At 50.0% G+C, this 15,388-nt stretch overlaps 2 protein-coding genes across 2 annotated transcripts in view; one reads left to right on the top strand and one right to left on the bottom strand.

The window, feature by feature from the left end:
- Window positions 1-7,581, top strand: part of SLC39A10 (solute carrier family 39 (zinc transporter), member 10) — a 48,938-nt gene extending 41,357 nt beyond the window's left edge. Inside the window, exons 9-10 of the mRNA XM_015405584.1 lie at window positions 1,892-2,082; window positions 4,997-7,581. Coding sequence (XP_015261070.1) covers window positions 1,892-2,082; window positions 4,997-5,155 — 350 coding nt within the window. The 3' untranslated portion in view covers window positions 5,156-7,581. The remainder of the gene's footprint in view (window positions 1-1,891; window positions 2,083-4,996) is intronic.
- A 1,144-nt stretch (window positions 7,582-8,725) lies between these two features.
- DNAH7 (dynein, axonemal, heavy chain 7) overlaps window positions 8,726-15,388 on the bottom strand; it is a gene marked incomplete at its 5' end in the record, with an annotated part of 123,165 nt that continues 116,502 nt past the window's right edge. The window contains 4 exons of the mRNA XM_015405583.1: window positions 8,726-8,932; window positions 9,767-9,870; window positions 12,428-12,605; window positions 13,442-13,594. Of these exons, the coding sequence (XP_015261069.1) occupies window positions 8,726-8,932; window positions 9,767-9,870; window positions 12,428-12,605; window positions 13,442-13,594 (642 nt within the window). The remainder of the gene's footprint in view (window positions 8,933-9,766; window positions 9,871-12,427; window positions 12,606-13,441; window positions 13,595-15,388) is intronic.

Here is a 15,388-nt window from a genome sequence, read left to right as displayed (position 1 = left end):
GCGTGGAGTAGTGCTTGTTGGGGGGGTGGTTTTCCATCATTCAGTATTTGGCAGCCGAATCAGCTCAGGGAATCTGATTCGGTATGTCGAATACCCGAAAAATGCCGAAAAGGTTATATTTTTTCAGTTCGACTTTACCGAATGCACACTCATATAGCTGGCTTGACGGATCCCTGTCGCTAAACTTTATGCTACCCGTTTGTAAGGAGCATCCCTTAAAATGGTATATTCCTACTTGTGCTCAGCAAACATTGCATGCCTTAACATGCTTAAGTGCAGATCACTGCATCTCCATATCTGGAGTGTCAAAAGTGCCCATCCGTCATGTCTCAAGGATGATGAGCCACTTGCTTTAACAATTTCTTTTCCTTTTCTTTTTTTGGTATTTTGCTTGTGTGTTTGTGCGTGTCCATGCCTGGAAGTCATGGTGACCTCTGGTGACCCCTAGTGGGGCACGGAGGACGTTCAGAGGCTTGATAGCCTGCCTCTGCCTCTGGGACCTGGTATTCTGTGGAGGTCTCCCATCCAAATACTTGCCCGGGTCAGCCCTGCTTAGCTTCTGAGATCTGACGAGATCGGGCTTACCTGGGCTGTCCAGGACTCAGGGCACAGTTTCTGTTCTCTCTGGCTGCTTCGTGCCCTCTGCTGCCTTAGGAACTTCTATGCAGACTGCTTTATCGAAGCTCCACTCTCATCCTGTAGCTTTATGGGATTGCAGGAAAGGATTGAGCGATCACATCCTGGACTTAAGAGGATGTCTAGCAGCTTTGGCCTTTCTGTGACTTTTTTTACTTGTGTTCTCTCACTTGACGCTGCAGCTGAGTTATGTTTGCAGTCCATATCCCTGGTTTCCCTTAGTAGCAGATAGGTAGTTAGCCGCCCAGTCCTGGACCATTCGTGCCAATAGCGTGGGATGAAACCACCACCCCAAAGGATTGAGCTATCACATCCTGGATTTAAGAGGATGTCTAGCAGCTTTGGCCTTTATATGACTTTTTTAACTTGTGTTCTCTCGCTTGCTGCTGCAGCTGAGTTATGTTTGCAGTCCACATCCCTGTTTCCCTTAGTAGCAGATAGATAGTGAGCTGCCCAGTCCTGCACCATTTGTGCCATTAGCGTGGGATGAAACCACCACCACCCCTTTGTCAAAATGGCAGATATCTCAGTAGAAGCGTGTTTGGGAATGCTGCAATCATGATGCTGCCGTTTAAGAACATAAGAAGAGCCCTGATCATCGTGGTTGCCAGCCCTGTAGCAAGAAATTTTGGGTTGGTGGGGCACGGGGGAACCTTGTGCGGCCGCAGGGGAGGAGGGAGGGAGAAGGGCGGCCGCATGGCTTCCCTGAACTCCCAGCAGCAGTTTCGTGGCTCGGAGACCAGGGAAGGCATGCGATCGGCAGCCCCCCCTCCCCCTCCCCTGGAAGGGCCTTCTGGTCAGCTGGAGGACCCTTTGAATCCTGGGGGAGGGGAGGGAGGGAGAAGGGTGGCCACATGATTTAAAGGGCCCTACAGCTGAGCTGACTGGCAGGCCATGTGCTCCCACCGATCTGCTAGAGGGCCCTTTTAATGTCACGGGAGGGGGGAGAGGGTCGAGACGGGCAGTAGCTGTTGTGGGGCATGCCTCGCATTGGAGGGGGCAGAGCCCCGACATGCCCCACCATGGCTGCGGGCCTGATGGTTGCCCTCCTCTGTACTTTTCCCAGCTCACTTTTAACACTAGATCTATAAAGTAACTGACACAAATGGCACGTTGCTTCAAACCCCCTCTCTTATAAAGCTGCTTTCTTTATACAGAAAGGGCTCTTTAAAGTACCGTTTGCTTTTCCTCGGGCAAGCCAGGTTCTCTGCTCAGCCCGAACAAGCCCTCAGTGACCCGAATTTCTGTCTTCCAGGGGACTTTGCTGTGCTTCTGAAAGCGGGCATGACTGTGAAGCAGGCTATTGTTTACAACCTCCTCTCGGCCATGATGGCTTACGTGGGGATGCTGATAGGGACGGCTGTGGGGCAGTACGCCAACAACATCACGCTCTGGATCTTCGCCATCACTGCCGGCATGTTCCTCTACGTGGCCCTGGTGGACATGGTAAGTGGACTGTAGGGCCTCCCCCTCGTTACCCTCTGCCACTTTACTTGTTAAGAGTAGCTAAGAAGGGAAATGTGGTTTCAGGCTGCATCGACAGAGGGTCAGGAGTTTGGGAGTGCTCCTGGATACTTCCTTGACAATGGAGGCCCAGGTAGCAGCCACTGCCAAGGCAGCCTTTTACCACCTTCGGCTGATTAGGCAGTTGGTCCCCTTCCTCGAACGCAATGATCTGGCTTCAGTGATCCACGCTATGGTCACCTCGAGGCTAGACTACTGTAATGCTCTCTACATGGGGCTGCCCTTGGGGCAACTCCGGAAGCTGCTGCAGTTGGAGCAAAACGCGGCAACCAGGCTGTTGATGGGCCTCCCCAGGTGGGAGCACATCCAGCCTGTGCTGAAGTCGTTGCACTGGCTTCCAATAGCGTTCCGGATTCGCTTCAAGGTGCTGGTTTTGACCTTTAAAGCCCTTAATGGTCAGGGGCCTGCCTACCTGAGGGACTGACCGCCTTCCCCCATACGTTCCCCCGAGAGCACTGCGGTCTGGAACACACCACCACCTGGGCCCCCCTGGGCCTAGGGACGCCAGGCTGGCGGTAACTAGGACCAGGGCATTTTCCCTGGTGGCGCCAATACTGTGGAATGAGCTCCCTAATGAGATCAGAGCTCTACAGGACCTCCAGCAGTTCCGTAGAGCCGTGAAAACGGAGCTGTTTCGCCAGGTGTTCCAATAAGAACTGACTGCACCGGTTGGGTCACACTAGCGTTTTATTACAGGATGCCGCTGTATTTATTCAGCTTAATTGTATCTATTGGAATTTTATGGAGTTGTATTTTATATCTTGTATTTGCTGGTTTTAAATTGTACGTAAGCCGCCCTGAGCCTCTTCGGCGGGAGGGTGGGGTAGAAATTTAATTAATAAATAAATGTGTAGTGTCCAGATCAAGCAAAGGGATAGCATCGCTTCACTCTGCTCTGCTCAGACCTCGCTGGGAGAATTGGGTTCCGTTTGGGGCACCACAGTCTAAGAAGGATAGAGACAAGCTGGAACGTGTCCAGAGGAGGTCAGCAAAGACGGTGAGGGGTCTGGAGACCAAGTCCTAGGAGGAAAGGTTGAAGGAGCTGGATAAGTTTTGCCTGGAGAGGAGATGGCTGAGAGGTGACAGGATAGCCCTCTTCAAGAATTTGAAGAGCTCTTATATAAAGATGTTGCTCCAGAAGGTTGGGATTGAAATTAAATCAAAAGACTTTTTCGCTAAACATTAGGGAATAACTTCCTGACAGAGCCAGTTTGGAGTGGTGGTTAGGAGCGTGGACTCTATTCTGGGAGAACCATGTCCCACTCCTCCATATGCAGCGGCTGGTGTGACCTTGGGTCAGTCATAAGTTCTCTCAGAGCTGTTCTCTCAAGAGCAGTCCTCGAAAGAGCTCTCTCAGGCCCACCTACCTCACAGGGTGTCTGTTGTGGGGAGTGGGGAGGGGAAAGGAGTTTGTAAGCCGCTCTGAGTCTCCTTCAGGTAGTGAAGGATGGGGTATAAATCCAGTCTCCTCCTCCTCCTCAGTGGGACGGGCTTCCTTGGGAGGTCGGCCTCTCTTTCTTTGGAACTTCTTAAGCAGAGGCTGAATGGCCACCTGACAGCAATGCTGATTGCGTGAAGCAGATCACGAGAGGGATGAGTCAGTGCTCCGCTCTCGTTGGCTCTTTCTTACATGCCCAGGGTAATGCCAATCACACCTCGGGGTCCAGGAAAGAATTTCCCTCCAGGCCAGTTTGGCCAGGAATCCTGAAGGCCTTTTTTGCCTTTCTCTGGGCATAGAGCAGGGGTCAGTGGGACCTTGAGGGGTAGTTGCGAATTTCCTCCGTTGTGCCGGCGGCTGGACTCGATGATCCTCGTGGTACCTTCCGGCACCACGTTTCTATTTTTCTAGCAGCATTTTTCACACTGGGGCTCCTTGGAGATCTGCAGGGGCACCCTGCGTATCTGCAGTCCCTTTGTGACGACGAAGGCTGCACGCCTCTCACGTCAAGCCATCCGACATGAAAATGGCACCCTCTCCCTTTTTTTAGCAAGGAGGGAGGAAGGGGAATCAGCTCCTCCCCTGCCAAAAGGGCGGAGAGCTCGCAGAACTGGTGCCACTGGCGGTCGCTGTCATTCGTGGAGCCCTAGCCAGAAAATGCTCTGATTGGTGACTTTGAACCCGTAATGGGTCGAGTGGCACCAAGGAAGTACAGTCCTGATGGAGTCGTCATCATTAATTCAGGTGTAAAATAGAATTGGCGTTTTGCTCTCTTTGGCCCCGTTAATATTGGCACTATCCGGCAATTACAGGTTCCTTTTTTAAAAGAAGAAGAGATTGGATTTATACCCTGCCCTACCCAAGGGAGTCTCAGAGTGGCTTACAGACTCCTTTCCCTTCCCCTCCCCACAACAGACACCCTGGGAGGTGGGTGGGGCTGTGAGAGCTCTTTCGAGGACTGCCCTTGAGAGAACAGCTCTGAGAGAAGAAGAGGAGGAGATTGGATTTATACCCTGCCCTTCACTGCCCAAAGGAGTCTCAGAGCAGCTTACAAACTCCCTTCCCCTCCCCACAACAGACACCCTGGGAGGTAGGTGGGGCCGAGAGAGCTCTGACAGAAACTGCTGTTTTTCAAGAACAGCTCTGACAGAACTATGGCTTGCCCAAGGTCATCCAGCAGCTGCAAGTGGAGGAGTGGGGAATCAAACCCCAGATTAGAGTCCGTGCACTTAATCACTACACACACACACACAAAAAGAGTGTAACATTGACAGCTCACTCTGCAGACATGCACATAGCGGAACCATGTGTGAGGCTCTCCGGTGCTGGTGCCTTTCCCAAGGAGTCTCGCGAATGGATGCCCTTGACGAATATTCCTCTTATTTCTGTATCTTCCAGCTTCCAGAGATGCTCCACGGCGACGGCGACAACGAAGAGCACGGCTACTGTCCGGTGGGGCAGTTCATCCTCCAGAATTTAGGGCTTCTCTTGGGGTTCGCCATCATGCTGGTGATCGCCCTCTATGAAGACAAAATAGTGTTGGACATCCAGTTTTGACCATTCCCAGTACTCAGCTGCGATTACCACACCATTACCTGTACGGCTTCCAGTCCACACTGTTGTACTGTATCCACGGCGTTCCCAGGCAGACCAGTGGCTTGCGCCGCTTACAAGCCCAGTGTTCTGGTGTCTGCGCAAACAAGCTCCTGCTTTCTCGCTCAAACAGACAAACGGGAAAGGGGCCTGACTTGAATGTGTGGAGCAGCTTCTCAAAGGTAAGGCCCACATCTTCAGCAGGCCGCGTCGGAAGCAGGAAATGCGGCCACTCGTCGTTCTCCACTCGTCCACTGCAGTGTGCGGCAGAAGCCGGAGCCCCTAGTTGAGAAGGCTGTTCATTTTTATACTTGAGCAAATGCTGACACGTGCTTCTCGGCGGGGCCCTGGTGGCAGACGGAAACAGTCCATTGCCCTTGCCAGAGGCTCCTGCTTAGAGCTGGCCCCCTTCCCCCCCCCCACGCAAGAAAAATAAATCTGTTGGTGCATGACTAGGAAGCACTCTGCGTGGGCTGTTTTCCAGGGTTTTTTTTTACAAAATGCTCATGCATGTTGTCGTTGATAGTCTTGCAGCAGTATGAGCATTTGAGATGCTACCGAGCCTTGTGTTTGCTGTGGCCCGTGACTTCCCAGGACTCTCCTATCATCTGTTTTGATCTGTGCGGAATGGCTGTTGAGCAAAGAGAAGCTTTGTTCCCGGTCCCCACACTGGACGGCCAGTTTCCTTGCCAATTGGCTGGGCGTTGTCACACAGGGCCCGTTATCCTACCCCCCAGGGCACAGTGACGCTCCCTTCTGCAAGCAGCTCCGTAGCTTCACAGCGGGGAATAGTTCTTGTCATGCTGTACTTTGTCTTCTTTGAAGCCCACGGAGCACCAGGAACACAAGCTTCTGCATCGAGCCCCAGAGGCCCGTGTCGTCCAAAATGGGGGTCGGGTGGGGAATGACAAGCTTTACGTATTTGATGTTAGCTCGTAGATGTTGTTAGCAAAATGCTGAATAGTTAATACTGACAAGATTTGGGGGGGGGTTCTCTCTGGCCTTTTCCTGGAATAGTTTTAATACATAACAGGGGCTTCTTGAGACCTGAACTACTGACAGGATGTGTTGTGAGTTTGTCGCTTTGTTCCTCTCGCGGAGCAGCCGTGTTTTGATTTCCGTGGTTGTAATGGCCAAATAGGTTCTCCCTTTATAAGCGGTGATCCAAGGAGCGCAGCAGCGCCCCTTGGAGGCGGTCCTGGTGACTGTTTACACAACTCCCTGGGAACAGTTCCAAATGTATCACGTTGGCATGCCTTGCCCCCTGAGCTTAGAGTACCCATCAGTGCTGGGAACTGGGACCATGTTAAACGAGAGCTGCTTCCAGGACATGCTGCGTGGGCTGTGTTTTTAAGTTTTTGTTACGTTGTAGGGATCTTCTGGGTTTATTCCTGTGTTAAGGGGGCGGGGGGCGCTTCTTCAGTAATGCAGGAATCCCATGGTCACAGGGAAGGGGACGATAGAGTGGTTTCCCACCTAAGCTGTCTCCTTCCTGGGAGCTGGATGATGCAGCCACACTGCTGTCTTCTCCTACATGACCGGAGGGTTCCTGTGACTGTGGAATGTTACGGGAAGGAGCCCAACCATGGAGAGAACATTAGGCTCTATCCCTTAGTTTCTGGCAAGGCAGCTTTTGCCGTCTTCATAGTGGTGCCTGTTGACCGGTAGGATGGGCTCCGCCAAAAAGCCTTAACCTGCAGGGGGAAAGCTTTAACGTTCGTGCCAAGCAAGCGTGTATTTCCCTGGTCCAGCTGAGTCTCCTCCGCATGCTTGTATTGTGAGTTCACAAGGAGAGCAAACCCTGTTCCTCTCCCATTCTGACGTGATGCTGATACAGTCTTAACAGCGCTAGCAAAACACGGCGGCTGACTCCTCTCCGCTCTCCTTCTGTCTTTGTCCCGATCTCCGTAGACAAGCTCAGCTGCATTCTGAGTAGGTACAAAAGCTGAGCTCACGTCGCCTTGTTGGGCTCCTAAAAAATTAAGTTGGCCAGAAAGCTGAAAGCGCCTTTCATTCCAAGTGATGATCAACTTTGAGCCTGCAGTGTCAATCCTTCCATTTAACCGCTATCGTCATTCCTTTTTGACATGACCGCCGCGACTTCCCAATCGAGGCTTTCTTTGGTACAGTATTAAGGATCAGGTTGGATCCGGTGGCGTATCCGAGGGGGCGGGGGGCTCCCCTTCTGCCGTTGGCGATCGCGCAGAATTCATTCAGACCCTTGCAGCCGTGTGAGGACCGCATCATCGGATCCCGCTTCTTGGGCTTTGCCTGATCGCCCCTTGCTGATGGGTTTTCTAATAATTTCTGTTCCGATCCAGGCAATTCTGGGTCAAGTTTAAATCTCGTTGAAGTTACCGGATTCCTCTGGCTGCACAATTATGATTAAATCTGCCAAATAGGACTGGGGCTTTGGGGGGGGGGTGATGTCACTGAAGTAGATTTTAGTCGGGGAAAAAGGGTGAGGGAGGAACCTGGCTTTTGAGGTTTTATTTTGTAATTATGAATAAAGCTACATCAGGTGGCTTTTGAACAAAAATTTGCTAGAATGTGCTCTAGTCTAACTGAATAAAGCTACATCAGGTGGCTTTTGAAAAAAATTTTTGCTAGAATGTGCTCTAGTCTAACGTTGACTCTTTAGGGAAGCAAAAAGTTAAGTAATACTTCTTTGAACAGAAAGTGAACACACAGGTCACGCTGGGAAGTGCAAGATCTGTCTTTCCCGTTAGAATGGGATGTGCATCCTCATTGCTCGCTTGCGTGTGTGTATGTGTGTGTTACACTTTGTGACGAGCAATACAGCCGCCGCAGCTTTTCTCGTTCTCCTCGAGTATTGAATCCCCAGGCCGTTTTCTTTGGGACGCAAGGTTTTCAGTCGCCTCTGGGACAATCGCGATTCCGCTACATTTCTAACCTGGCCTTCATCATTCTGTTCTGCTGGAGTCCAGTCTCAGTTAACCCATGTGCTTGTCGGAGGGCATAAATGTTCTTTGTATCTTAACGATGCTGTCACTGTGTGACATCCCATGAGAGTTTTGATGTCAATCACGCTGCACTCAAATCAGCTGTGATTATTATGCTTAGAAAATACTGTAGTCTCCTAGGAAGCAGTGAGGTTTCTTTTTTTTTCCTTACGGTTGAAACAATGTGATTATGGTCCTGAAAGATATTTGAGATATCAGCTTCTTCTTTTTGTTTTGTTTTTGGTGTTTTTTTAAAAAAACAAAAATCTTTTTTTTTTTAAGTAAGATAAAGCTGGAAATGATGAAATGCGGTTTTTGTTCATTGTCGAACGGTGTTGTGTTCATCTTATGTATGTTCCTTATTCATAAGGAACGTCAGGAAATAAAACAGTTGAATAAGCAAACAGACGTCTTTGGATTTTGTTAAACAGACTTTTAAAAGTTTTTCGCAAATGAAGAAAGACACAAAATAAATACATTTTAAAATATTTTTTAAAAGTCAAGAGTTAGAAATCACTGGCATCGTAAAACTCTTTGAGTCCCGTCTGTCCAGATGCATTGAGCTTTTGGACTACGAGTTGAGCTGGCACAGCAGCGCAACCCCCCGCCCTATCCAGTGCTGCTGGGGCTGTTCTGACGGGAGGATCATGCCGATCACAAAATTGGTGGAGTGGCCGGTGGTGGAGAGGGTTCCTCGTCTCTCAATGGTCTTGTACACGGGGGCCAAGTAGCTCGGTCTCTCGGGAATCTCTGACCTTTTGCAGGGCTTCAGCCACATCTGTGATAAAGGGGGGGGGGAAGCAAAGGGACATTTTTGAAAGCGTGTTCTACAACCACACCTGGACCGTGCACTACCTCGTTTGCCTTGGCAAGGAGAATCACTGGGTCCTTGTGTGTCCCTTCTCCCCCAACCCCCAAAAATGCTCGCTAATGACTGCCTCTCAGTGGATCTCACATCCTCTTTTGCAGCTTTGTCCAAAATACTGAATTAGATGGCAGGCATCTCTCATCAGCTTGGCTAGAATGGCTGCCGTGTACTAATGCTGATGGGGCACAGTCAGCGCCAAGCTTCAAATTGTCTTATATTTCGGTCTAGTAACAACTGTTTCAAATGGGCAGCGCTGTTAGCCTGTAGTAATAGAACAGGAAAAAGTCCGGTAGCCCCTTAAGGAGGAACAAAATTGCCCAGGGTATCAGCTTTCCTGAGTCACAACACATTCTGCCAGCTCCAAAAGATGAAAGCTTAATAGCCTGGGAAATTGTGGTGTTAAGATGCTACTGGACTCGAATTTTGTTCCGGTAACATTATACATGCGTGAAACAGCCTTTGCAGACCTAACATCACCCAAAGCAATTTGGAATTTCAACTATAGATGTCTTCAGTAGAAGCAGGTAAAATATTCAGTTACAAGGCACTGAACAATGTATTAGCGGGCAACACAGCCAGATATATGAATCAACTGCGTTTCCAATCCTGTGCATACTTTGTCAGAAGAAAGACCTTATGCACACTTACTTGGAAATAAAATCACACTGAATGCAAAAGACTGAACCCTAAATTTTAAGCTATAGGATTCTTCGCTTGAGTTCAGGTGACACAGTGCATACTAACCACCGGCATATTGTCATACAGGACTTTGGGGTGGGATTCTCCAAGCTTCTTCGTCTTCCTGTTCCAGCGAGCTCCATCCAGGAACAATCCGTGAATGAAGACGCCTGTATTTTAAAATAAGTGACCGTCAGTGCGTGAGCCGAGAACCGGTGTGCCTTCAATGGCAACATGTGTGCTGCATATATTTAAAAGCCCCCAGTGTGGGTGTGTTGGATTATAACCTACGGTTAGATAAACGCTCTCTGAAGGAATTCCTTTCTTCACCTTAGCTATTGTACTGAGATACAAACTCGTTCTGTATATTTTTTTTCATATGGGGGGGAGGGGGCAGAGTCCAGCAATGACTGCACCAGCTGTATGTCTGCCTGTACATGCAGTGATTAGACATGAATGCAGACCTTTTGTAGGTGTCCCCAACGGTTCCATGGTGCCTGCCAGTATCTTTTCTGGTGTCCGCCAAGTGTTTTGGGAAAGTGGGTTGGGACACGTGGGCTTCTGGTTGGCCGCTGGAGATTTGATTGGCTTTGCAGATTTTTAAACACCTTGTTGCCGCAGCAGCGGCAGCTGCCACCACAGTACAAGGATCTTCCACGGCGTGCCTGAAGGTAAGCTGGGGCAGCCATTTTGTAGCTGGCTCAACCTCCTTTGGTGGCCATTTTGTGGCTGCGCCCACCATGCTGTGCTCAGAATTCCAAAGGTGGCCACGGGCTCAAAGGGGTTGGGGACCCCTGGTCTACTGCATATCGCAATCCTACAGGTTGATTATTCCAGTGAAAGAGGAATGGGTGGATTGATGGGCCATGGTGTAACCATTACTGCCACCATGAAATCCAGAGAATCCCTCATGGAATCGCTTGGTTACCACGTGAATGGGTTCTTGAGTTTTGCATGCATGGATTCATTACCCCATTCAGCACTGGGAATTAAAGAATGTCTCAACAATGTATGGATATGATGTAGCATAGGGGGTAAACGGGAGAATGAAGGGCACGGAGCCCTGCCCTGGATGGCTCAGGTTAGCCAGATCTCAGACGTTAAGCGGGGTCGGACCCGGTTGGTGCTTGGGAGACCACCAAGGAAGGTCATGGGTTGTTGCTATGCAGTGGCCAACCACCTGCTTCTCTCTTGCCATGAAAATGTAGTATGAATGGGAATATAATGATTTTATTTCTTTCAAAATATTCATATTTTTCTGGTTATATGGATTTTTTCTCATGTTAAGATTTCATTAAGGTAAAGGTTCCCTTGCTCGAAAGCCAGTCGAGTCCGACTCTAGGGTTGCGGTGCTCATCCCAGCACTGTCCGAAAACGTTTCCGTGGTCATGTGGCCGGAATGACTAAACACCGAGGTGCACGGAACGCTGTTACCTTCCCACCGAAGGGGTACCTATTTATCTACTTGCAATTTCTTGCTTTCGAACTGCGAGGTTGGCAGGAGCTGGAACTAGAGACGGGAGCTCACTCCGTCATGTGGCAACTCAGGTCTCGAACTGCTGAACTACCGACCTTCCACAGCCTGCAGTTCAGGGTCTTAACCACTTCAGCCACCGCAGCTCCTAAAATTTTATTAGGATGTAATAAAAGCCTATTAAATAGTAAGGCTTTCCCTTGTAGGTTAGAGTATCTTTCTAGCTGATGCTAGCAGACAAGAAAACAACATGCTTTGGGTATAGAAGATAGATAGGTATAGAATTCATAGTTTCTTAGTTGTTTGGGGTAAAACTCTGCAGTGTCTGGGTCAAAATGATTTTAGTTCCATATCAGGAAAAAAAACACTTTTTTGTTCGGGTACGAAGAATCCTTGATTAATATTATTCAGGTTAGGTTAAATTAACATTTAAGATATTATGTAGGCACACCTTTCTTCCTATTTGACCAATGAGTGGACTATTACTCGAAGAAGAAGAAGAGATTGGATTTATACCCCGCCCTTCACTACCCAAGGCAGTCTCAGAGCGGTTTACAAACTCCTTTCCCTTCCCCTCCCCACAACAGGCACCCTGTGAGGTAGGTGGGGCTGAGAGAGCTCTTTCGAGAACTGCTCTTTCAAGAATAGCTGTGCCAGAACTATGGCTTGCCCAAGGTCATCCAGCAGGTGCAAGTGGAGGAATGGGGAATCAAACCCGGTTCTCCCAGATTAGAGTCCGCGCACTTCACCACTACACCAAACTGATGTGTTGTTCTTTGTAGCCAGTTATGATCTCTGAATATTATCTTCTTAACTGTGCCACTCAGAGTATAAAATTTCATGTATTTCCTGATTGTGACCAGAAAGCTGTCAATTTTTGATGGGCTAAGTTTGGCCTGTTTTCAGGTGTTTTAATTGCAATTAAAATCAATTAACATTCCTCCTCATCTTGACTTCTCTTTTTGACTGGAAATCTTATTTGTATAACAAAAACCCGCCGGGGTTGCCCTCATTTGGCCGCATGTCCATGCCGCTCCCCACCACCGAGGGCACCATCCCAGCTCAACTTCGTATGATTCGGGACGCAACTGCCCGGCACAACCTCCCACCTCGCCCTTGTTCTGAGGATGAAATCGGGATTATTTCAAATATAGGCATCTCTCCATGAAGGGAGAACATGGGGACTATGCATGAAATATTCTACAATCTCTCTAGACTCTGGTGGGATTAAATAACTACTGGGTTGTATTCACCGTCTTCGGGAGGGTTCTTGTATTCCTTGTCCTCCAGCACTTCATAGTCAAAACCTAGCAGGTCTATGGGGATGGTATACTTCCGGGCATAATTCTGCTGGGCGCCAGTTAAGAAGGCTTGAGTAAAGAAGAATCCAGACAGCCAAAACATCGGGGGGGTTCCGTTCTCGTACCAGCTCTGCAACAACAGGGGGAGGGGAGGGAGAAAGTGGGAACTTGGCTAGATATCACGGCATTTTTTTAAAAGCCTGGTGTTCACTATTCTACCAAACTCATTTATCTCGCAGGGCCACGACAGCCCTTTGCGTGAGCGAAGGAATCCGCACAGTTTGCCAGTGTTCTAAGAACGGTCAGTGTCGAATGGGAACTTGGGTTTTAATTCCAATCGAGTTCTTTTGTGCCCTTTGGCGGGTCACAACCAGCGTTCCCTCTAAGCTGAGTCAGTGTGAGCTAGCTCACAGTTTTTTAGCCTCCGGCTCACACATTTTTGCCTTAGCTCAGGAAGGAGGGCTCCAGAGCAAAACTATACAGTAGCCAAACCGCTCGCTCACAACTTTAATGCCAGGAGCTCACAAAGTAGAATTTTCCCTCACAAGACTCCACAGCTTAGAGGGAGCGTTGGTCACAGCTCCGGTCTCCCAAACCAAGAAGCCCGTTCCTCAGGTTTGTTAAGATGGTTCTGCAATCTGAGTTATACTTTGCATGTTTTGATCTGAGGGCTTGGTGCCCGTGTTCCAAGGAAGGCTGTCCGTGCAGCCCCGAATTCAAATGTCTGAGCCCCCGGTGCCACCATTTCCCTTCTCCCAGCTGGCGGTCGGCCCTGCAAAAGTTTCGATGTAGAGCTGGTTTCTCCGTGAAGTGAATGGAAACAGCCTGATTTGGTGGGTTCCTTTTTACACGCACAGATGACCAGGGACATAACGTCATAGGAAGTGCGCGCAGCTGTACAAATGTCATTTGGAAGCCATTAAAATCCCAGCAGGTGGAACGGTATGCACAGTTGGAGATGCTCACCTGTAAGAACTTCAGTCTGGCGAGGAAATCGTTCACGTAGCTTCCGAGGGGCTTCAGGCTTGGGTAGGACTTGTTCATCCACATGCCTGGGATTTTGCCTTTCAAGATGCTGTTCACCACCTCCTCCAGCTCTGCAGACATCACCACCAGCCCCTGGTTGAGAGATGGGGAAGGGAAAAGCCACCGGAGTGGGCTGGTCTCAGGCCTCATCGCGCAGGTAAAATAAGCGGCACCAACAACGAAGCGATTCCAGTAGGTGCAGCTGCTGGCTTAATTGCTGTTCAGAGAAGCCAGCCCCAAATGTAGGGCAGTAAAGGGTTCTTCTAATACAGCGTGGCCAGCCATTGCTGCAGTGGCCTTTGAATGCTCCAGGAGGTGAATTCTAAAACATTTACTTCTATTATTATTATTATTAATATTATTATTCCACAAGCACCATAAGAACATCAGAAGAGCCCTGCTGGATCAGACCAGTGAAGGTCCATCTGGTCCAGCCTCCTGTCTCACACGAAGAACCTCAGAAGAGCACTGCTGGATCAGACCAGGGAGTGTCCATCCAGTCCAGCCTCCTGTCTCACAGAGTGCCCGACCAGTTCCTCTGGAGGGCCAACCACAGGGCAGAGAGGACGAGGCCTTCCCCTGAGAAGAACCTCAGAAGAGCACTGCTGGATCAGACCAGGGAGTGTCCATCCAGTCCAGCCTCCTGTCTCACACAGTGCCCGACCAGTTCCTCTGGAGGGCCAACCACAGGACACAGAGGCCGAGGCCTTCCCCTGAGAAGAACCTCAGAAGACTGCTGGATCAGACCAGGCAGTGTCCATCCAGTCCAGCCTCCTGTCTCACACAGTGCCCGACCAGTTCCTCTGGAGGGCCAACCACAGGGCACAGAGGCCGAGGCCTTCCCCTGAGAAGAACCTCAGAAGAGCACTGCTGGATCAGACCAGGGAGTGTCCATCTAGTCCAGCCTCCCGTCTCACACAGGGGCCAGCCAGTTCCTCTGGAGGGCCAGCAACAGGGCAGAGAGGCTGAGGCCTTCCCCTGAGAAGAACCTCAGAAGAGCACTGCTGGATCAGACCAGGGAGTGTTCATCTAGTCCAGCCTCCCGTCTCTCACAGGGGCCAGCCAGTTCCTCTGGAGGGCCAACCACAGGGCAGAGAGGACGAGGCCTTCCCCTGAGAAGAACCTCAGAAGAGCCCTGCTGGATCAGACCAGTGAGGGTCCCTCTAGTCCAGCCTCCTGTCTTGCACGGTGGCCAGCCAGTTCCTCCGGAAGGCAACAACAGGGCAGAGAGGCTGAGGGCTTCTTATGATGCTGCCTCCTGTCTCTGGGATTCAGAGGATTAGTGCCTCTGAATGCGGAGGCACTCTCTTTCGGTAGCCTGAAACCAGCATTGCTGGGGGGAAGGGGGCTCAAGACAAAAGCCCCTGACCAATGTTGCCTCTTCCCTGTAGAACAGCAATAGGACACAATACCCTGAGTCTTGTCTGCACTGCAATAATAGCTTAACTCATGCCAGAGTGCTGGTGGTGGAATGTATTGAGTCACAACCGACTGATGGCTACTCGTGGGGTTTTCAAGAGACAGAGAGGTGGTTTTGCCATTCCCTGCCTCTGTGTAGCCACTCTGACCTTCCTCGGTGGTCTCCCATCCAAGTTCTAATTAGGGCCAACCCTGCTTAGCTTCCCAGATCTAACAAGAGAGGGCTAGTCAGGGCGGCAAAGTGCTAGATAAATGCTCATCTTGCATTAGTATTTAATCATACCTCCATCCAGGGGTCATTTCGTAGAAAAAGAGGGGCAGGAGCTCATTAGCATAACTCATTTGCATATGCCACACCCCCTGGCATCACCGGAAGTGTGTCAGAAGGCAACACCCACCGCTCAGGTTCCACTGGACTGTTTTGGATTGCTAGCTATTGGGGGGGGGGGGGGCGATACCGATACGCCT

This window comes from Gekko japonicus, unplaced genomic scaffold (assembly GCF_001447785.1).
Source record: "Gekko japonicus isolate JY-2015 unplaced genomic scaffold, Gekko_japonicus_V1.1 scaffold3002, whole genome shotgun sequence".
In the NCBI taxonomy this organism is placed as follows: Eukaryota; Metazoa; Chordata; class Lepidosauria; order Squamata; family Gekkonidae; genus Gekko; species Gekko japonicus.
This window is presented reverse-complemented; position numbering and strand designations above follow the sequence as displayed.